General features: G+C 32.4%; 2 protein-coding genes and 1 pseudogene across 6 annotated transcripts in view; 1 reads left to right on the forward strand and 2 right to left on the reverse strand.

Moving 5' to 3' along the window:
- The window catches only part of Timp (Tissue inhibitor of metalloproteases), a 163,389-nt gene that overhangs the window by 69,424 nt on the left and 69,575 nt on the right, over positions 1 to 24,390 (forward strand). The gene's annotated exons all lie outside the window — the stretch shown is intronic.
- Positions 551 to 24,390, reverse strand: part of LOC105150871 (uncharacterized) — a 33,795-nt gene continuing 9,955 nt past the window's right edge. For 2 of the 3 annotated variants that reach the window (XM_087412834.1, XM_011064230.2), the window contains 9 exons: positions 14,747 to 14,874; positions 14,498 to 14,623; positions 12,395 to 12,749; positions 11,756 to 11,927; positions 11,543 to 11,642; positions 11,210 to 11,384; positions 10,455 to 10,598; positions 8,896 to 9,138; positions 551 to 7,963 (listed from right to left, as the gene is read on the reverse strand). In XM_087412834.1, the coding sequence (XP_087268960.1) occupies positions 3,612 to 7,963; positions 8,896 to 9,138; positions 10,455 to 10,598; positions 11,210 to 11,384; positions 11,543 to 11,642; positions 11,756 to 11,927; positions 12,395 to 12,749; positions 14,498 to 14,623; positions 14,747 to 14,874 (5,795 nt within the window). In that variant the 3' untranslated portion in view covers positions 551 to 3,611. Of the gene's footprint in view, positions 7,964 to 8,895; positions 9,139 to 10,454; positions 10,599 to 11,209; positions 11,385 to 11,542; positions 11,643 to 11,755; positions 11,928 to 12,394; positions 12,750 to 14,497; positions 14,624 to 14,746; positions 14,875 to 17,202; positions 17,482 to 19,699; positions 20,272 to 24,390 lie in introns of those variants that run through there. The other variant, XM_011064231.2, reaches the window with a different exon arrangement.
- On the reverse strand, positions 16,306 to 16,378 carry LOC147907546 (small nucleolar RNA SNORD36; annotated as a pseudogene).

Below are 24,390 nucleotides of genomic sequence, written 5' to 3' on the forward strand. Positions count from 1 at the left end.
GAAGCTCGCCCGCGTTGCACGCTAAAATAAAAATAAAAGTATAAAAAATTAATATCATGAAAAATAGTAGATAAAAAATTATTGTTGCCAAATTACCGCGAAATGAAAATGTTTGTCAATGAAGATTTTCTTTTTGCGAACATGGAAAGTAATTAATAAAGTAATTTAATAGGAATAATTGTGAAAGTTAATAACGGAGGCAACGAAGTGTTAAAATATTTTTAAGTATCTAAATATATTTATTTATTATTGGGTAAACATTAATTAGTTAAATATGTAAGTTCTCTTTTTTGTTTCATGAAATCAACTTATAATCGGAATTTAGAGATTTGAATAATAATACTGTCCAACATCATTTTGCAACACGAAAAAAATGTGAATTATTTCCAACATTATTTTTGCTTGTTGAACGCGAATCCGTTGACAAAATTTGGCTGTTACAATTTTGTTAACTGATTCGTATGAAAAAATATGAAAATGATTATTCACATTTATATTACAAAAAAAGATTATTTTGATAGTATTATATAATTAATAGACACATCGTTACTCACTTTCTCAATATATTTATTCAGTTTCTTTATCCTTAACGACTTATCGTTTTATGCATTTCAAATATACAGTCTTATATCTGGCATGACTCGCATTGTCACGTATATACAATAATTTTCTCAAAATATTACGTAACAATTTCACGCGCGCCCTTAATCCCGAAATATATTCCCTTCTTTTTCTAAACACACGAGACATTACATAGGATTTACATTTCATCGATGTGCTACGCGATACCTTAATCTGAGCATTTTCATCAGCCGCAAGTTCCAATCCATATCTCAATCCGTACATCGTAGAAAAAGACTATTTATTTGTATAATGTATATTGCAACATATTTTCCAGTAAATATCGATTTCAGATATTCGAAAAGTATCCAGATGTTCAAGAAGCTTAAATAACTCTATGAACTCAATTAAATGTACATATTGTCGAGCAGTTTTATTCGCAGGTAAATGTTTAACAAAGTGAACCTAATTTTCATGCAGGATGGAAAATGCGAAACGCGATGCTGATAACTCGTTAACAAACGTTGCGTGTTACCGATGAGGTTTTATTCACTAATTTACTTGCTATCATTTAATACTATTGCCTTATTTAAGCTATCTTTGTATTTAAACGTGCCGTTGCCCTTTCCAGCACCTTCGCGAATACTTTCTATATTTCACAGGCATCTGAAACTACTTTCGGATTTCCTGATCCAATCGTACGATGTGATAATCGAAACGAAGTTAATACCATATTTTTTATATACTTAAGTGTACAATATATTCTCTGTAAATGTAATATAACGAATATTGAGGAGATATTCTCTTTATATAATTTATGACAGTCGAATAAAATATTATTAAAAAATTGCGTAATGTAAAAAAAAACTTGTGTAAATTTTAAAGTACATGCTGAAAGCTGTTATCAATAGCTTCTTACATTTTTCTTTATCAGTTATTTCCTCATGTTGCAATTGACAAATGTTATTGAATAAATTGGAACGAAAAAGAATTGTTTGCAAAAAAGCAGGAGTTTTTATAATATGACTATTTCTAAAAAGTTGATAACAAATAAATTGTAAATTTAAAGATCATATATTTGATTTTTTATATAAAACGATAATTATAAAATAAATATAAAATATATATATATATAGAGCATGTAAATGATTATCACTAATAATAACTTGAATTGAAATTTTAGCATTAAATTATTTTCTAATGTAATATAGGAAAAGACGTATGAATTAAATTAGTCGTAAAATCTTAAATTTAAAGTTAAAATTAGAGCAATGTGCCTAAATTAATAATTAAATCGTAATCTTTTGTGTTAAGATTATGTTATCGTTCTCTATGCTATCACAGATGATTGGGGAAATATTCTAATAGGCTAACTATAAGATGCATTGGATTTCCGATGCATCTTATTGCAAAAATTGTGCGATGACAGGGAATGAAGTATAATGATTTTTCTGCATATTACAAGTTATAGAAATACGCTTCTTATGGTCAAGTAGGCTATAAATTGAATATAGTTAAATATCTTGAGACGAAACATCCGAATCGTTGCAATAAAACAGAAAACTGTCTCGTGCAAATCTCTTATCGCGATTCATAAACTTCGTTTATGTATTGAGTTGAAAAGCCATTTGTGAGCAAGGATTTAAACTGTAACAGGTTGTTCTTATCTATTCACGCTTAAGAAGCAGCTTGTCCAAGCAAACTGATTCTTAACACTGCGATGGTACGAATATTTCTTATTAGAAACATCTAAAAATACTACTTTTACTTTATATAAAAAGATTCTGCAGAACCTCGAAGTTATTTGCAACATACAATAGTTGAAATTATATACAATCTTTATCTTGTTTATATCTAATTTGTAGTGCACAATCCTTAGAGTTATATCGGGTCCATACAATTACATTTTCGAAACATACAAAGAAATTAAATTTCATTTAGACAATTTATAAATTTTACATGTGTTGCATATTATTTCTTGTTAAAAAAAATTTTGTTACATTACAGATAATTATTCGTCTCAAATGTACAATTTTATATATATTGCCTCGCAATATATAGGTATAAGAAGTACCTACAGGGATGTGACATAAGCACTAAGAAAGAAAAAGCGAGAGAGAAAGATATTTCATAAAATTTCTTTAATTAGATATTAATCTAAGTTGAATATAGCGATCGATTTGGAAATTGTCTCGTAGGAAATTTTGGTATAGTTTAAAATTGGAGGGAATCGAAGGCATTTCATTGTAATATTTTAGCGATTGCAATATGCGAGCGTTTCAAGTACTATAGTGTTCCTTCAACATTATTGTTTTTTTTTAACGACGAGTACGCCTGTATAAATACGAATATTCGGATAACTGTGAAGTGAACATTATCTTTTAATGATGGAATAAAGGATAGGAAGCGAGAAACGTGCGGCTGAATATGGGGATTGGATTTATCATTAATCTGCTTTGCCCGGATTTGCTATTTCGTAATCGCGTCAATAACGCACGACGTATTATTTCAGCAATATTCCCAAATTTAATTGCGTTCATGGAGATATTATTTCGCGCTTATCGCGATTACGATATAACCTGGCCTGTATATTCATTTTTACATTATTTCTGATGCAGCGTTCATATCTCCGTCAAAACAAGTTTGCATATCATTTAAAAGAAAGAGTTTACTTGTAATTTACAATTATCTGGCCGAGCATTGAAAAACTTACACAACTTTATTTTATCTAATTGCTATCTTAGAGTTACATCCATGATTATTACTAATTAAGCTTATGTCGTATAATTTGTCTAATAGTGTCGAGCATAACGATTTAAGAATGTTTAGGCGACAATTTAGGCCCACTTTGTTAAATTCGGAAAATCGATAATACGGGACTCTTTAAAACTCACAAATACATGCTTCATTTTGCGTTAAAATAAGAAACGATTGACTATCGAAACGATTGACTAACGAACATAGATATTTCTTTTTGTAATGACGAACCAGCTTACGTGCAAACTTCCATATAGGACAAAAGCTTCGTCGCTTCGACAGTTAACTGAGCACTATGATTTTTTCATTTGGCCGAAGTCAGAGTTCTTCGGCGAATAGAGACCTAACTTCAGTGTCAGTTCTTTGGGTTTCCTAATATTATTTCTAATGGGGAAAGGACTGAAGTTCGTCTTCGGACTCGGAATGGTGTCAACATTTTCGTCGTCTTTGTTCGCGTTTTCTATGTTACCGAGACTCAGTGTTGATTTCTTGTAACAGTTCGATCCTTTATTAGTCAAATCTCCATACTCGACAGTTATTCTGCCCGGAGATTCTGGATGCGAAACGGCAGACTTTCTCGTTTCTTCCGTCAGATTTGGGGACAATCTCGGAGTGTAATGATTTGGACTAGAAGAAAAGTACTCATCTCTGTATTGACGATTGGGTGACAATACACTGTAATCGCGATGCCTCGTCGGTAAATACGAACCGATATTTGTTTCGGATTCCACCATTACATGCGATAACGTGCTTAAAGGCTTATCGTAATCTGTATTTCGATGAGAATAATCCTTTGGCGATAAAGTACTGTATTTATGTAGACGACTGTCGCTACAATAGTCGTCCAAACATTTTTCTTCATTGTTGATATATTTCGTCGGCGTAATCGCTTCGTTGTTACTTTTGCTGTAGTAAGAACTTCCCGTACTTAAGGAAACCGTCAATCTGTTATCCTGACTGGCCGCGCATTCGCCGCCGATCGGCCTTGACAATTCCTCATCGTATCTCACGCGAAATTCCAAGGATTCCTTCGACAATATCGGACTTTTCAAATGTAGGTCATAAGGATCGATAGATAGCCTCGATTTGGAATCTGTGTATTCAAACGTGTGATCGCTTGGTTTATCGTAAGCAGTATAAGGACTATTTCTTGGAGATAGCCTATCTGGAATGTCATAGCTCTTGTAAGATTCGTAAGTATTCTTCAATGGTGCAGTATCAAATTGGCTCGTTTTCGGCACGTATCTTGTCGTGGTGGCTACTTCCGGATAAGTTGAAGTATTCGAAATGTATGAAATAGGGGATAATCGTTTTGGCGGTATTTCTAGACGCCTGTCTAGTTGCATTTGCACAGATGAGATTTTGTCGAGTTTTTCCAATTCTCTGTAGATGTCTATGTCGCTCTTGGGCGACATACTCTGCTCGTATTTCAGCGTCGCGAATGGAAACTTTTCAGGCTGACCTACAACTTCGTGCGTAGATTCTAAGTCGTTCCTGATTTCGATAGAATCATTGGAGGATTTGTAAGAAAATACATTCGTTGAAATGCTGGTAAGATCGAGACCTTCTGTCTCGCTTATGTTTTGGCTTGATGAACCTTTTTCTAAATTAATCATACTCGGCGGAGATTCCTCCTCATAATTCGCTAGCAATTTAGAAAGCTCCTCGTTTATTTTATGATCTATGAGCGCCTCCCGAGTATCCAAGTAATCGTTCGATATGATCTCGTCTACGTCTAAATGATCAATTTGTTCTGTATCGTCAATAAGAGATAATTTCGTTAATTCTTCATTGATCTTTGCGTCGAATTCTGATATGCTGGTAGCGCTCATATTATCAAAGTCCTTGAAATTTATTCGTGCCAATTCCTCGTTTATTTCGTGCTCATTTAGGCCCATTTTTTCGAGAATCGGGCTGAATATTTTAGAAATTTCTTCGTTTATCGGACTGATGGTGATCTCCTTGGATATTTCCTCCAGATCTGGCAGACGTTTCTTTGCCTGGCAAGCTAAAATCTTGTGCAATATGGCCGAATTTTCTTGAATAATTTTTAACGCCCGATCGCTACTTCTGCGTCCGTTGTCACCTTTTTTTCGTGGTTTTACCTTTGTCCATACACCTACCTTTGATTCTCTACCGTCGTCTGTATCGCTATTATTTTTATTACAAGCTATGCTCTTCAATATACTGTCGCTATTTTCATCAATGTTGATTTTAGGATGCACAACGTAAGACTTTCTACTTTCACTTGTTATATTTATGTCTGGAATTTCTAATCGCCGCTTTGAGAAGCCGCTCGCAGAATTGCTGAAAGTATCCTGTCGTCTTGCCTCTAAATTTTTCATGTCCTCCCAGATATCGCTCGATTTCTTCGTTAGCATATTAGTTTCAGGTGATCCATCGCTGAGAGCCTTTGCTTCTAGATGCTTCATATCTTCGAGAATATCACTACATCTCTTCTTCGCCATGGTCGTATTGAATTCATCTATCGAAGTAGAGGATTTTAAATCAATACACCTTTTTTCCAGACTGCTTGAGCTCCTCTCAGTCAATCTCGATCGTTCTCTACGTCTGTAATTGTAATTCAGGTAGTGCTTGTCAAGCTTCTCGTGCGGCAATTGAGGCACCACATCCTTTTCAGAGAGCGGATCGTCCGCATTGTCATCAGCGAAGTCTTCGCTTTTCTGATAGGACTCACCACCGATCGATTCATAAGAGCTCAAATCGGCTTTGCTCTTCTCTGTATAATTCACCTTTAATTCTGTATTCAACGCAAATTGCGGTCTGACATACAATTCGCTTCTCTCGGAGATTCCTTCGTTTTCCTTACTCTCAAGTGACTTTGCTGAAAGATCTAGTTTTGTCTGATACCCCGAGTACTTGGTCGAATCTTTAGAGCTGATCGATTTCGGATCGGGCGAAGTTTCGGTGCTGTCTATACTGCATCTTCGTTTGCCTGCACTGTACGGCGAAGGTGTTTTCTGATTAGGATTTGCGATAGGATAAAATGGCGAAGTCGCGCTGCTCAAGTCCATCGGCGAATCTGACACCAAATCCTGGTCTCGTTTTCCGTAGTTTGAGGTATATCTTATGGAGTTGGCACTTACTGGTGATTGCAGATCGGAACTGAATGACCTCTCGGAAGACTTAGCTTTGCCCGGGCTGCATGAATCGCTAGAACTGCTAATCACCAATTTCGGGCTTGTGTCGGATTTGTTCCTTAAAGAGTCCGTACTGATTGGAGTCGACGGGCTTGATTTTTCATACGATGTTTTCTTTGTGATCGGTCTCGAATCGTCGAGTACGATATCCGAATTTACGGAATGGAGAACAAGAGTTTTAGAATCCGAGCTGATGGATGAGCAAGCCGATTTGTCTATTGTGAAGTCACGGGAGTCCGATCTGACTGGTGTCCTTGGACTCACCGTTAGACTAGAAGGCTTCGAATCGGGACCCATCGTCTCTCCTGAGCTGAACGACTTCGTACTTTCTGGAGATTTCGGACTTTTTTTTAAATTCGAATACAATTTTGTCTGTACTATGGGTTGTTTGTCACTAAAAGCGTCTCTCTTCGAAGCCCTTTCAGGACTCGTCAGATTTTCCGTGCTTATCGCGACGTTATATATTTCGTGCGACAATTTCGTTAGTTTGTCATCCATTGTTACCGGGGAAATTGGAATGTGGCCTACAACGTATCTCTTGGAATAGAAAGATCGTGATTCTGTCGCGATATCCGGAGCTCTGCTATTCGCAAAATCCGTGTCATTCGAATTATCATCACTTTTTGAATCCAAATGAACATTGCTGGCAAATCTTAAGGAGGATTCAAAGGGCTTGTCATCCGTGTCTAGAAGCGAGAGAAATTTATCGTAATTCTTATCTCTAGAAATACTCGTTTGTTCTATGGAACTATCTCGTAGTATATTCGTAGTGGTTTCCATTATATCCATTTTAAGATCTGTATCTTTACTGCTAGCTTGGATGATTTCTTTTTTCTCTTCTGAATCTTTCAGTCTATCTGTTCTGTGTATCAGGATATCATCCGTCTTCTCAACGATATTAGATTTAACGCTTAAATAATCGTAACTATTCACGTTCTTCGACGATCTTGGCGCTTCTTCACTCGATGTATAATCCTGCAATTTCGATTCCGTTTCTTTCGTTTGCGATCTCTCAACTGGATAATCACTTATCGGGAGCTCGTCATTGTCGCGCGTGCTCGATATTTGAGGGACTGTCGTATTATTGTCATCTTCGGCCGAGAGTCTCCGTATTTGATCGGTAATCTTGGCGATCGAGATTTCGGACAGGGATGGAGACTTGTCGCGTTCGGTTCCGAAAGCTGTATCCGTCTGTGGCTCCTCTACGATCATCGTCGGTTCGTTTTTAATGTACGAACGCGCAGGTGTACTCGTCGAGGTCGACGAACCCTCGTAAGCGTGCTTTTCATCGTCCGTCGCCATGACATAAGAGTCGGACGCTGACGTGAGTTCCTCGCTATCGACGTCGCTCAAACGATCCGGCTCGTCGCACAGCTCCGTCGATGTGCTGTCGCTGTCACTATCAGCGGTACCTCGGTTGGGTGACGTTACAGAAGACGTTTCTGAAGGTGACTGTAAAAATGCTGTGCCAAAAGCGTCTGCATCTGTAAATACATGCAAAATAGAAATGTCAATAAATTGATTACACAGTTTTAAAACCGCGATTAATCTGAGAGACAAAGGTAACAATTGGTATCACAGATGATAATCGCTGGTCGATAAATAGATGCAATTCTAAAAATATATTATGTCTACTGTAATTTATATACATTAATCTTGAATCGGAGGGAAACTATTCGCGCGCGTGGTAGAAAGACGACTTTACTCGAGAAGGTATAGAACCGGATGTTGAACCCTATCTGCCACACCTGCGTCAATACGCGTACTTGCTGATATCGAACCTGGAGCAAGTGGTCCTTTGTAGTCTGGAGCATTGAAGGTTCAGCAATTGATAAGCATTACCGTCGCGAATCTTACCATCAGATGGAAATTCCATCTTATTCTCTGCTGGTACGTTTACCATGAGCAGATCAATACGATGTTGTATGTCCGACACAAAGTTTTCAGTGTAGATTTTAATACATATGTAATTTTATTTTTGTTTTCATACGTTCCAATAAAGATTATTTATATAAAAATATGTACAAAACATAAAAATATTTTTAAAAAATCGGTAAATTCTTAATTACAATAACACATTTTTGTTATCAACAATGTATTGCATTTATAATTTTGTGCACATATATAAAATCCATAATATAATAATATATAGAAATATATAATATATATTTCTAATATTTTTTTAAATTTTATATCTTAATCATTTTTATATTTTATTATTTATATCTGCCTAATATCTTGTACTTTATCTGATATTTTATACTTTTGTACATATTCAAAAACTAACTTACATGTTCCATACATTATTCCTGTTATAGAAATAGAAAACTCTTAAACATCTGCATAATATTTTTGATATATATTTGTAAAACTGTTCTTTATCAAATTATTTTTTTTTACAATTAAATGCACTTACCACCAGCGTCGCCGGCTCTTTGCTTCGGCCTTTTCGCATCTTTCCAATGAAGCGTGACACCTTGCCTATCCCTACGACTTTTTGGACTATGAAGGACTGCTGGCCGTAATTTCGATGTGGCAGTAGCAGACGGCAAACTCAATGGTCGATTCTTTCCACTTACGAGGGCATTTTTACCCACTAACAGATGATTCATGGCTGTGGAAGTGGGCGGAGGTACCATGGTCTGACGCGCACACGCGGCTAGAATATAAGAAATTGGTTAGAGAATAAGAATAGTGCCTATATATATATATATATATATTTTACTGTTAGACGTTCCATCCTGTTAAGGGTGGATTGATAAATAGCTTTAATATAGATATACATGTGCACACGCGACCTTTGATGTAAATATCGATAAAAGAATCTTTGCTATATGAAATGCAATCTTTGTCATCGTTTTGCTATTGTGTTCCTTAAAAATATTAGTTAATAAAAAGATATTGTTACGTTATAAAGGGCTTAGACCTCCTTTTTACAAAACGTTTATATTATTACAAAATAATAATTAAAATATTTAACAGTTAGGTTTATCGCTAAAATTGACAAGTTATAATAATAGAATATTATTAATTTATATTATTTTTATTATTATTAAATGCCTTGTTCTTATGAGATTTGTAAATTTCTAATATATTGATTTTTTAATTTATTTTTTAATTTAGTTTTGGAAAGTTATTTCTTTTTATATAAAAATGTCACGGTTTCGAGTTTATTGGCGCATACTTATTGGACGTCATACAAATTTCATTCATCTATCAAGAAGATGTATCAAGCGGCTATTTCAAATTGAAGTATATCACGCAAAGATGTAATTCTTGATTTTTACGTGATAGGTCATAGTACTTCGAGAAGTCACGATCGTTATCATATATTCTCGTCTATACCGAAATATGATGATAGTGTCCAATCGTAAACACAAACGTGAGTTTAGTTTCATTCATGAATATAAAATGAGCTAGTTTACGATGGCAAGCAGAAGACGATAAGTATTATTACTAACGTATTGCTGCTCGTAAAGCTTTTATAATATGTGCCATCAAACCTATATACATTTTTCGATTGTAAAGATACAACGCGAGGAATGTGCAACTTAATTTTCATATAGTTTCAACGTTGTTACATGGTAATCTTCTAATAATTTTAAGCAATGTTGATAATAGAGAGATTGTTATGGAATCTTTGTTTGCAATATAATGTGCAATATAATATATTCGATAATTATAGATAAATTTATACCTTATAATAGCGATTTGATCCATTCAATCTAACTTATTCAATGAACTTATATGGTGCATTTATATTATAAATTAAAATATTCTACACACAAATGTGATAAAATATTCTTTGAAATTTTGAATTGAATATTATTTTTATTAAAGAGATTTAATTTTTTCTAGAATTTATATTTTTATATCTATTATTTTCTAGAATATAAATTCTAGAAAAATGCATTAGAGCTTAAATTTGTAGAACTATGCAATTATAGAACGCTTGTCATACTTATCTATCATTACCAGAAAGTATTATATGTGCTTGCCGCTGTCGCTCTCGTAATTTTGCATATTGCTGCTTCAACGTACTAATATCTAAAGCAAGGCGTTCTCGATCGTTACTGGGTGCCATCGCTTGTAACGCTCCTATTGTCGAAGGTAAACGATCTGAAATGAATCATTTTTTTAACGAACAGTAGATATTAGTATTTTTATGAAAAGTAGATATTATTTTTAACGAATAGTCAATATGATATTTTGAATTTTCATGTTTCTTTCGCAAAACAAATTTTGTCATAATTAAAAATAATAATTGTATCTAATATACATAATGATGCTGATATCTACAAAGCATCAAAAGTTTGATTTGTTGTCTTTGAAAGTACAAATATGTCAAATATTCATTCGTCAAATTAGCTAAAAAATCCATTTTAAATATGGTTATAAAAAATAATATATTATAAAATAGACCCACATTTATAACTTTGACCCACATTTTATATAATAACATGCTTAAACAGCCTGCATGTCCAGAATCAGAATACACAGAACTTTTAAATATCTTATTTTACGTTATTTTATAATAATATTATATTATAATTATACAAGTTGATATATTGATATTCGAAATTGAGTTTGATTTGTAAAGCAACATTATGCCATTTTCTTTATAAATCATTAGCATAAAATCAGTCATTCAAATGATATTTTATTATGTTTCTTTTTTAACATTATTGAGATATTCATAAGATTCATTAAAAAAAAAAAAGAATAATTACCTTTTTTTATACGTTGAGCCATACTGAACATGGCAGCCGCTACAGCTAATCTCTCATCCTCTTCTGTCTCGCTGTCATCATCATCACTCAGCTTGCGCGCCCACGGGGTGATGTTATATCGATGCTTCTCTCTTAAGCTCGTCACACCATGTAAGGGTCCCATACTAACAATGTTCTGCCAAAACAATTCATAAATAAATTGTTTGTGATATCAGACATAAGTAGTGTTTGTAGATTATATAATCATAAAAGCAAAAAGACTTATCACGCAGAATCTTTTAGCTGAGTTATATTATATTTTCATTATGCTTTGTATAAGTAATTGTACTCAACCTTAATGAGATTGTTTGTATCGGTGAATTCTAGCATTTCTCTCGTAAGAACTCCCATTATACTATAAAATTCGTCTGCTGATGTTACGGTCATTATGCGACTATAAACAATTAAATATTTTATTTGTTATATATAATAATCAAAGAAATAATGAACTTATAATTTCATTACGTAAAAAAAATGTTAGTAAATTTAATTTAATTTAAAACTTACTCTGAAAGGCCTTCCCAGATAGCGAGTGCCGTTCTAAGGAGTACTTCATCACCTTCGAGAAATATCAGATCCCAGACACGAAGTACTGCTTCCTGCGGTAAACAGTGGCAGAAAAGTGTAAGGAACCATTGCATGGTGAACACATTCGTGAGCGGCGGTTCGTAGCTACTTCCTGAAAAACGACGTAATGTTATTTATCACAATAATCTACAATCAAGAAAAGTGAGAGTAAATGAAAATAAATTAAGTTCAATTGTTTAGAATTATCGTTACTATGATAAATAAAAAAATATCATTCATTAGTTTCAGTTTAACGAATTTTTTTGTAAGTATAAATGTTTTACTTAAATTATATTTCCATAAAACAGAATCGATGCCTTTGAACAAATCTTGGTAGCTTGAAAATATTTACATTTACACGAAAGAATTAAATGTTTATTTCAACATCATATGCAAACGTTACATAAATTTTTTAAGAGGATAAAATTATTTGAAATGTCGATATTAGGTACTCGTTCAGCGAAACTGTATATACGTCTCAATTTCCAGCTGTGCCATCGTAATATCCCATCGCCAAGCGATATCTCTGTATTTCTTACGCTTATTCCCTCAAGTTTTTATTTCATCAATTCTACTTACCCGTTGCTTTATCCTTCGCATCGCTCTGAAGCGCCTCGAGGTGTTTGGACAATTTCGGCAATCTCGAACGCAAAAGATCCCGAAATACCGCCATATCCACAGAAAGGCCTCGCAAATTATCGGCAAAATAGCCCTCTGGTAGAACACCTTCTATTAAATATATCATCACCTTTACAGCCGAGGATTCCGCGCGGTCCATTACTTGCAAAACGAGAGCGGCCAGAACATTCAAACCCTGGCAGTAGCCCACGGACTTGTTCCAGCGAGCGAAACCGAGTAATACTCGACGAAGCACTGCCTGGTTGTCCCGGCCAGCAGCACCGCAGAACAGGCTGCAGCCTGTTCTGTGCAGATCCTGCGAATTGTGACGAGTTTTACGTTGTTGAATTAGCAAGTTGCAAATTGCTACGGTAACTTTCGAGCCTTGTCGAATTTGCAGCGTAAGTACGCAGACCAGCGTAATTGCAGCTAACTTAATTTTTCATAATTTATCTTAGCTTTCTCATTAACACGTTCCATGCCGCAGGAATCACCGGAGCACGCCGGATTTTTCGATCGGACAAAATTTGATATTTTAAAAAAGAACGATTTCATTTTATCACTCTTTGAAAAAGAATGATAAAAAGAAACGTAGTTATACAATGTTTGTTTATGCTATAAGTGGATAATTATGATATGTAATATGATAATTATGATACATAATTATGATATATATAATATAATATTGATGTATTAGGTCTTCGTTTTATGATTTTTCTAATTTTTTTAATCGTTGAAGTACATGTTATTTAACAAATATTTAACAAATATATATGTAACAATCAGCTAACAAATATAGCAAATGCAAACAAAAATTCCGTGGATCACTAGTGATCTCTTTGCGACGTGGAGTCAAGTCATAAATTGGCCCGACATGGAACATATTAAATTTTCATAATATATATACTGCATGAAGATAATTAATATATCAAATTACCATTTAATAACAATAAACGAGTAAACAAGGATTAAAAAGCGGTAAATGTCAATTTCTGTTGGAAAATTTTCATTAAAACATAATCTACGTAGGCGAACATTAATTACAAAAGTAACCGGTAATTGTTAGTTATTTGTCGTTATAAGTTGTGATAAACGATCCGAACATAATTGAGCGTAATTAATAATAATCAGGGCTAGGTCTATAAATTTATATGGAGTTGATATAACTTGACGCGATCAAATAGATCACGTATTAGATTGCAGTTTATTTTTAGAAGAACTACTTGTTCTAATTATGCATCGTGCTCGCCTTAATTCAAACTGTATTACGTAATAACGTTTAGCTTCCTTCCTATCTTTAGTTTCCTTAGCTTATTCCTTTTAATCAGTTGAAACATTTATGAACTACAGAGTTATGTTTATAGCTTGATGTTTTCGTGCCAAGAATTTTAAACTATATATCGAAATAAGTGTATCGCCATTTCTCTAAACGCTCCTTTCGGAGCTGCGCATCCAGAGATGTTCTCATTGAATTTACCGGGTCGCCCTTTATTTCGGAGATAGCTCGACAAACTGAGCGTGTGTGTGTCGCGCAGACGTTATCATCAAGGTATAAAGAAATCAAGAAATCATATTGTTTACTGGAGGTTCTAGAGTATTTGAATAACTTTGGATATTCTTGGAATTCTCTTATTAAAAAGTATTTTGAAAATAAAAAGATAAAAATAAAATACAAAAATACTATTTAATAATGCAATAATTAATGTTAACGTTTGTTCAAACTTTATGAAAAAACTTTTTATATACTGTAACACACGTAAAGAAAAAAAACATAATAGTTGCTATCATTGTGTCTTTACGTATTACAATATATACTATATTATAAAATAGCAGCAATTATACAGATGCAACTATACAAGTTTTATATGTAGAATTAATTTATACAACAATTGAATGAACCATTTTATAGTTATTGCAACTATGAAATTGTTCTGAAATTTAACTACATACATTAATTCAACATGTAAAACTTATTGTCATTTATATACTTATCATCACTGATTGCAGATGTAATTATTTATATTGAATTATGCGGCAAATAGCTCTGAACAATTAGACATTTACCTTTACAATTTGTATGCCGAGTTCTTCGTCATCAGGATTACTCCATTCGTTGAAACAGACCTTCTCAGCCTGCTTCCAGTCTACGCCGCGTTGATCCAGATGACGTTCCGCCAACGTTAGCCACAACTGCAGAAGAATATCAATTCGTTTCTTGTATACTTCAGTTATGAATCCTTTGAATTTTTTATATCTTCCATGCTGTGCACTTTCATGAATAATTCATTTAAAAGTAAATCATGAGGCACTCACTCTTTTTCGAAATTCCGGTGGTATCCCTCCTTGTAATTTGGCAACCATTTTCATCGCGTCTAGCCATTGTATGAAACCACTTTCTCCCGGTTGCGGGTTCAAACTGAACCTCATTTTTGTATCTTCGACTGAAATTTAGAGAAAAATTCATAAAACATTTTACTATAAAATAATCTACTTTCAGAAAAAAAAACACAAATACACTTAACTAATAAGACAGCACTTCATAAACTGCAACTCTTTTATAGTTCATGAAATTCTATCTTATTAGTTAAGTACGTCAGTATGTCAATTACGATATACATATATAAATCACAGATAGAGAAAACACTATATTGACTTATAACACGACAGTAAATATTTATTTAAATCAAACCAATAATCAAAAAAGCTTGATTGACATAAATGCGTGAATACTCTAGTGTTTGATTTGAAATGATAATTTGTATATTTTACTCGAAGTTGCGATAACTGTCCTGTTCGATTCGATACAAGTGACTGAGAAAATCGCGAAGTAAAGCAAGCTCGATCGCCTTTAACATTTAATAGAAGGGTCGTTGCATGATCGTTTCTATGACAACGTCACTGAAGAATTACTAGTTTGAGTAGAAATAATTCTACAAAAATTCTTAGGGTAGTAAATGACACGCATCCACGCGTTTATATCGCATGTTAACCTGCACATATTAATGAAGCATGCATTGAAAACATTCAATTTCTATATGAACGAATCGGTGCAATAGCAATATTGTCTGTTGTCATCTCACAATGTCTACGAATGAACGAATGTAAATTGATGATGGTGGAATTCTATTAATGGCTGAATAAACTACGCCAGCCGCACGCGGTGATGTGTGAAATCGATATTATTCCTGCTTTTATAACAATCTGTATTTTGTCTTGTAATGTTGTTGCACGTGTCGAACGTGTTTTGTTAGAACTCCCACACGTATATTGCATTTTATATTGTTTATTTTGTCGTATTTTTCTGAAATTTGGACGAAGTAGCAAACAAAATGTTTGTTGTACGCTATTGAAGTAAAATAAACTAGCGCTTTTCTACATTAAATTAATTAAAAAATTGCTCTTAATATTTTTGCGACAAGTCCGATTTAATGTGTAACGCCACTTGCAATTCACAGTTTGAAGTGAATTATATATTAATCATATATAAGGATATTAGTCAATACTATAAATTTTACGGCTACAGCGAATAATATACAATTCTTATCAAATTAGCTACAAATTAAATGTGTAATTTAATGTGCCATTAAATTTTATGGATATTCCAGTATTGACAAACGTACAACACATAACTTTAAATGTAAATTGTATGGAAATTATAATGCAATAAATGCAATTACTATCGCTACTAGTTCAATTCGATATGTTTTATAAGCGAACTAACAGACATTTGTCTCTTTCTATTATATCATACAATACAAAATCTTAATTTTATATAAATTTGGGGAAAAATAATATTTATGATTAAACAATTGAGGAGCAGACTTTCAAAATGCATTTTTCTAAAATTTCATTTTTTTAGTTAGAGGTGGCGTAATGTTCAGTGTTGAAAAACTCATATTATAAGCTACTCTGAGATGTTCACAGAGCATTTTTTCATCATTAATTTATATGCTGAAAAAACATAGATATTTCAAAGTGCATTATGTTTTTTAATTAGAGTCAAACAAAATGCATTTGTTTAACATTTTTAGCAGTTGTTTAGCAATTTTGTTTAACATTTCCTATTGATTGGCATAATGTTTCTGTAAAGTGCATAATTTTCTTGTGTATCTAGTTTCTTTCTTTCTTGTTTTCTGAAAATTACAAATTTGAGACAAAACGTATTTTGAAAGTTTGTTCCTCAATTTTTGATGAAGGATATAGCTTTAACTTTACAAATTTATATTAAACAAATAATATCTATAGTTAATAATTGCTAATAAAAATATATAGGCTTTAACTTTACAACTTTATATTATGTGTATTAATGACAAGAATTTACGCGAAACGTGATGTTTTATAAAACTCCTCTCCTCCCCCAAAAAAAAAGAAATTATTTTTCGTTAGATTTCCGTAACGGCAACATGGAATAAGAGTATAAGCTCATTTAATCATTTAATTTAACTTTACATTTTATTTCATACTTATAAATAAAAAGGCTTAACTACGTCGTCTTCAGTGGCTGTAAACAAAGCATGTCGGAAATGTATGTGATACTCTTAGCTTGCATTAAGTTAACGTTGCAATACTTAGATGTTAGTATCGTAGTCTATGCTCCCCTGCAGCAGTATTTAACAGAATTTAATTTACGAGCTAGCTCATAGATCTAGCTCACACATAGTCTGCATGTGTGTACGAACTTGTGGTTTTGCAAGGCTGATTACGTTGTGCGCGTGCAGCATGACAGGACATTAGCATGCGAGATAGATTTACAGAAACTGTCGCTTCACCTTCCAGCTCTTCGTATCTTGGGGCAGAGCCGGTAGCACCGGACGCGAGGTTTTTGAGGGAATTGAAAAATCCGTTCATCCTCCAATTAGAAGCGCCACTCTCTCTTCTTCATCGTTTCGCTTTCATCTCTCACGTCTTTTATTATGTCGCGCGTACGCTGCTCTCAACCGTTCTCGTGATTCATGATCGGCTGTTCCTCGGTTTATTCTCGCGGAATTCTTTTTATTCGTACTGGATCGCGATGTTCCTCTCGAATACACGATGTTTTTACTGTGACTCTGAAAAGTCGGTCGATCCGTTAATTTAGAATGCTAAGTTCTGAACTCATCTGTGCAAAACTATCATGATCGTATTTTAAAAAACTCAAATTTTATTCATATTAACGTGATTTCATAATACAGATCTCTTATGTCATAGAAAATGATTTGATATAAAATATGATTTTGTAATAATGCGAAAACACTATACACTTAATACATCATTATATCATGACAAGTCTATTAATAAGTAATCTTAACTTTGTTGTTACAATCAAAGTAAATTACGGTTACTTCTTTTCTCACCCATGTAGTATCATATAATATTAATGAAGCGTAAATATGTGTTCTTTGACTTTTATCAAGTAACATTTGATTCACTAGAAATCCAACAAAACATTATTCTTTGTTCTTTCCGTGTCATATGTATAGTTGTACCACCTGTTACAAGCATCAAAATGTAGATGTTCATACATTGCAATATATGCATACGTAAATATCTATAGTAAAAGGTTGCTTTTTAAGATGCCATCATTTAGGGTATCGAGTACATATTTATTGATTACATTGCATTAAGATATAATTTAACACATTTTAATTGACGTAATGCAAAAATTAATTAAATAATAAATTTTATTTTATTAATAAATTTACGTAATTAAAAAATCCCGTTCTAGTTTGTCCACAATAAAATGCAGATAACCATTGATAAGAATGGCCAAGCTGATAACAAAATCGATTTTTACTTCAGCGGCTGATGAAACCGATAAAATGCTCGAGCAGTTAATCCGATCGCGACTGGTTACAATGCAATTAAGAAGATACACTTATTATTTCTCCATTTAACGTTGTATTTATGCCTTTCATGCAATTATTCCTTTTCAAATCAAGTATTACATCAGATTGTTAGATATGCATTTTTGATATTGTTGGATACCATGAGAGACTAGAATTAATTAAAAAATAACAAGAGTTTGCAAAATGAATGTTGAATTAAGGAACGTTAGATTTTTTTATCAGATTCGCGATTTTATTCTCGGCAAGAACAATCTGCGTGTAATATAAGTGGAAGAACGGAATTCATAGGTTACTTAAATCAGTCACGAAATTATCGTGACCGCATAAATTTTACTCGTTGCGATTTCTGCTTCGTTTTAAATATGGTTTCAAAATAATGGATATTAAAACGATAAATTCAGCAATTAGAATAAAAAACGCACTAAAGCCGAGTATAAGTGTAATTTGAATTATGATGATGTTACTAATTATTCTTTATAGTTCTAAAAAGCTATTACTAATTATTCTTTATGATTCTAAAAAGCTATTATTAATCGAAGACAATGCGAGCGATGAACTCTGAGAAATTTTTAATCTCATCTGCATAATTTGTCTCCGAAAGTCTGAAAAGATGCACTTGATTGACTACGACTTTCTATAATTTCTATCTCCTGATTTTTCAATAAATATTAAGGATTCCATGAATCTTATGAATGATTTATATCAGTCAAAATATCATCCAATATTTTCGTAAAAATATGTAAAGCAAATTGGAACTTGAAGAAAAATCGATATACTTTTAAATAAAATAAACCGGCATACTAATTTTAATTAGATAACACATACATACACTTCATTGCAGTCTGCAATTTGCAGGGAAAAAATGATTTACCAATATTAAAGAATAAATCAAGCTATCAAAATAGTGTTTTCTATATTTTTACATTTTATTAAAGATATTTTATTAAAGATATTTCAATTTTAAACGTTTTAGTATTATAAATCCAAACACGTAGTGTTTTATTTATTGAATTAAAACTAAATCATTTAAGTTAAGTACTTAAAAAACGGAGACAAGAATAATACATTTTAATATCTTAAAATCGAACACTGTTTTAGGAGTGAACGTAGAAAGAAATTATACTTTCTGAAAAAAATTTAATTCCAATTAATTTAAAATATATTACGTTTGCTCTCTTTAGCTCTTTTACTACTCTATTTATTTACGTCATTATTTTCTTTTCCTTTGTCTTTTCAAAGCCTCAATGTAGGTTGTTCTAGAAATCACGCTAACAATTCCATCGTTTATACGAAAGGAATGGAGCCAATATACGACGCATATTTTTTCTCATTAAACGCACGCGTTCGCGAAGCAACTGAGATTTAAACGTGCACTCCATCGCCATTCACAGTATACCAATCACAATTTGGACCATCGACGATAGCCGAAACTCATACTTACTCGCGAGGGATGATATTAAACAAACGCAGTACTTTGACACTTCGACGAAATGAGATTAGCGTGTCATCGGATCGTACCATCTTTATGTCGAGACTCGACAGCACGCTGTCGGGCAATCGTTGATTATGCAGCGCGACACATCAATGCACATCGGTATATTGTGAAGCACGAATGCACCACAAGCGAACAACCTCGACATGCATGTCCGTCATGCGACACGATTTTGACGAAACCATTCAGAAACGCGAACGCGCACTTCATGTAAGTGGAGGAGAGATCGTCGAGCAGACACTCTGCTCTCGATTGTTCGGAAATTCCGCGACGTCGGCGTCGCGACGACGACGCTCCGACAGCTGTCCGAAGCACCTGGAGGAGCGTCTTCATACGACGAGTACGCCGAGTCAGCTGAATGATAATGGATAGGGTAACTTGCGCGCGCGCAAAACTCCGCAATGTAACGACGGCGAGGGGGTTGTCACGAGGGGCGGCTGCCTCCTCGTGGAATCCTGCAGTAGGCACTACCGTCGTTCTTCTACGAGTCGTCGTTTCCAACCCCGTGGTGGCCGTAGTGATTCTACGTGCTGCCACTCCCGTTACAACGCATGCGCTTAGTTACGCAGTTTCTCACTTTGCATTGTCCATCCCTGTCTATTTAATCGTTTCAGAAAGAATATGCTGGAAATTGCCGCTCTACAATTGAATTTGAATGAATTTTCCTAAAAATTATCATATCCTAAAAATTTGTCGAAAAAATCTTTTTCTAAATTTATATAATTGTGAATCAATTATGAGACTATAAAGCGATCCTTTGACATTGTAGAATTACTATTTCAATACTTTTTTCTATATTCATGTGAGATTGCATAATCATCCCACGCGCGAATATTATTATAATACATAAAAATTAGGCAAATCTTTGGATTAATTAACGTATAACGTTAAAATATTAAATTTGATTAAATCGAATTACCCATTCAAGCGTAAAAGCGTTTGCAAAATACTTTTGTAATATTTAAATATTATACTCTCTCAATCTTTTAGAGTGAATTGTCAAAGTCACTCTAAAAAGAAATCTCACTCTTGAAGATTAAAAATTGAGTCACTCTTTTTCAAAATTGGTTTAATTTTCACTCTTTAAAATGAGATTCCAAAGAATTTAGAGACTATATCTTTATCTAATATTTTTACTGATATTTTTAGTAGGAAAATATACTTCTTGTAAATGATTTATTTTTTTTTAATGATATTATCGATAATTGATAATTGTAATAACAACAAATGAGAAAGATTCATATGTATATTTTGAATGCCTGCGACTCTTCAAACTCAGTTGAAGAGTCTCACTTTAAGTAAAAAGATTAATCTTTGACATTTTAAGGATAATAAATATCGGCATACGATATGGTGGGTTACGGACTGTTAAATTTTTATTACGCTGAATAGTTCATTCGTGAAAGGATTAACGGCTGCAAGTCTCGATTAAGTGGAGCAGCGTGACTTTATGTAATGTGTAATTCTGTACGAAGACAAATTATGTTATATCAAGCGAACATGAAGATTAAATTCTTAATGACTCATGTTAGTTATTATAGAAATGTCTTTTGTTATATCAAGCAACGCCAAGTGCATAAAAATACAAAACTAGCCGTTTGACGTGTGAACGTCATTGCGTATATGTTCGTGTCATTGCCAAATTCGCGCCGCTATCACTAGTCACTAATCATTTATATAATAAAAATATTTTTAAACTTTTGATTGCGGTTTTATTTTCTGAATAATTTTAATCTAAAATTTGTTGATGTCAAAACTCGAGATAAAGCTAATGACTAGTGATAGCGTCGCGAATTTGGCAACGACACAAACACATACACAATCGTATCGTTATCGGTATATAAATATAATAATGTTATCGGTATCTTTCGATTGCGACCAATCCAAATAAAATGGGTGCAACCGACATGGAGATCTGGAGATCGAATCCCGAAAAGGATCATTTCAGATTTCCAGATTTTTTCAGTTATATGTGTGACACATACATGTAAAGCGTTTTGTCCATTAAGCTGCCTTTCACGATGTCTTCATTCAATTAATATTATATTAAACAATATAAGTGAACATTGTGCACATACGTATGTAATAATTATGTTAAATCCTTATAAAATGCCTTTTTATAGAAGAAAAAATATACGCCAAGTACATAAAAAAAGTGTATTACATTCCTTTTAATAAAAAACGGATACGAAATAAATGCAATTAGTTAAATATTTTATAACGCAACAATACATATAAGATAGTGACTGAAATATATCAATTATAGTAAAGAAAATCGAATGAAGCTCAATTATAGTGAAAAAAAAACTTGGCGCGTCCGGATCGCATTAAAACACAATATTCTATGATTAGACAATATGATAAAACAATATGTTTTCACAGTACGGAAATTATTTGCAATACGAATTAATTAAAAAGTTATTATATATAATATCTTGCAGGTATACACAATATATGAAAACAATAATTCAACAAAAAAGAGATATTAATAATTGCTTACTAATCTTGTAAATTCGTTATCTATAATGTTTCTATGTATAAATATTTTCAATATTATTACATATTATTTCTCCATAATTTATATCACGTCTATCATTTATGAGTATATTTTTATGTCCCACAGACTATATTATATATATATATATATATATATATATATATATATATATATACATACATACATATATATTATATTTATATACAAATGTCTATTTTTTTTGTATTTTAATTTATAATAAAAATATTGTAATGAGATAATATATTCACACAAATGTAATTAATGTGATCCAGGCATGCCAAGTTTTTTCTTCACTATAATCCAGTTGACCATTTTAGTCACTTTCAATCTATTTTATGTGTCTTACGTTATGAAATACTTGACTGATTGCATTTATTTCGTATCTGTTTTTTATTAAAAAGAATGTAATATTCAACATTTTTTTTATGCAGTTGACATATATTTTTTCTTTTTTAAAAAGTTTACACATATATGCAAAATCGCATATTTTTGCAAGGGATTATTTTTCAAAATATAATATAATGCCGCGTGTAGCAATTGAAAACATTAAATAAATTGAGGGACATAAACTCAATATATCAATACTTATTACTATAAAATTAATGAAGGAATATATCGAACATGTAATTAATTTTAAAAATAATTTGTATAGTTTCTATGTGTAGAATTTACAATATATTATTTGTATTAATTTATATTTTCTGCATTTAGAATTTTCGGAAGAATAAATTATTATTAGAACTAATTAGAACTAGAAATTAAATGCCTATAACGGTCGAAGCTGGACCTTTAATGCTTAAATAATTGAATGTAAATTATATATATCATATTTGTAGTCATTCGAACTGCGCGCCGAATTGATTTTCCGGGGACTTATAAACGCAATTAAACTATTGTAATAATGTCACAAATTAAATTAAATTGACAAGCAATTTTTAATAATTAGATGCTAAATCAAGCATTATAATAGAAAAATGTTAATGAACTGTAAGTAAATTTATTAAAAAATAAATTATTCCTAACATTGTTAGGAATAAGACAATATAAATTTATGTAGACACATTTACAAATTTAGTATTGACATCATCATTGATTTTACTGCTTTGTGGGTCACTTGAAATAGTTAACACCGTTACAAGAAATCGAAGCTCTAGATATATGTATATCTGCTGAATTGCTTAATTATAGTAAAAAATTTAAACACATTTATCTAACGTAGTGTAAATAATAATAAAAATAAACAATCAAAAATACTTGAACTGAATATGTTGGTAAATATGATATATCTTTTATTAATAAATTCCTTCACATTGCAAATACGATGTTTATGCTTTGGATTATAATAAATAATATTTTATATTTGTTATCTGTAGCATGGTTTCTTGTTTCGCATCTAATAATTATTGTGATATGCGTCTCTCCTGAATCGACAATATATTGACGAACAGCATGTTCGCTGATTCATTGTAATTTAATCAAGTACGACATGTATGGAATGCCAAGTTTCTGTTTATTAGTAAAACAATTGCTACTTTGTGTTCAGCGAGTATAGTTCTACACGTGAAACTATAATTCTTCATTGTAATGAAATAATAGATATTTGTAGGGAATATTATCTAAATTTCGTATACAGTACAATATATCTGACGAAATGAGAGAGTAAGATATTTCCATGTTATTTCAAGTTTATTACTATTTTTTTTTTAAATAACAGACAGTATTTTTATAAGTAAAAGATTACAATTAAAAGGATTACACAGTTTTAATATTATTTTTAACTACCGTATTTTATTTAATGAAAAGATTTCTTTTTAATAGAAAATTGTAATATGAGACAATATTCTTTTTATTAGATTTTTATTATAATATCACATTAGCCTTTCTTAATTTTTCAAAATTTAATTTTATATTTACATTTACTAATATTGAGCATAAACAACACTTATTATTTGAATAGCCATGCTATCAATTGCCCATATTCGCAAGCAATCTACCGTTAAAAGCGTTGCATTATGGAAACGCGATTCAAGCGATTCATAATAACCGTTCCGATCATGAGGAAGTTTCCGCATAATTCGTTACATGTTTATTCCGTATGAGGATGGTTGAGCTTTTAGTGTTG

Source organism: Acromyrmex echinatior, chromosome 13, assembly GCF_024713525.1.
Source record: "Acromyrmex echinatior isolate Ae372 chromosome 13, ASM2471352v2, whole genome shotgun sequence".
Lineage (NCBI taxonomy): Eukaryota > Metazoa > Arthropoda > Insecta > Hymenoptera > Formicidae > Acromyrmex > Acromyrmex echinatior.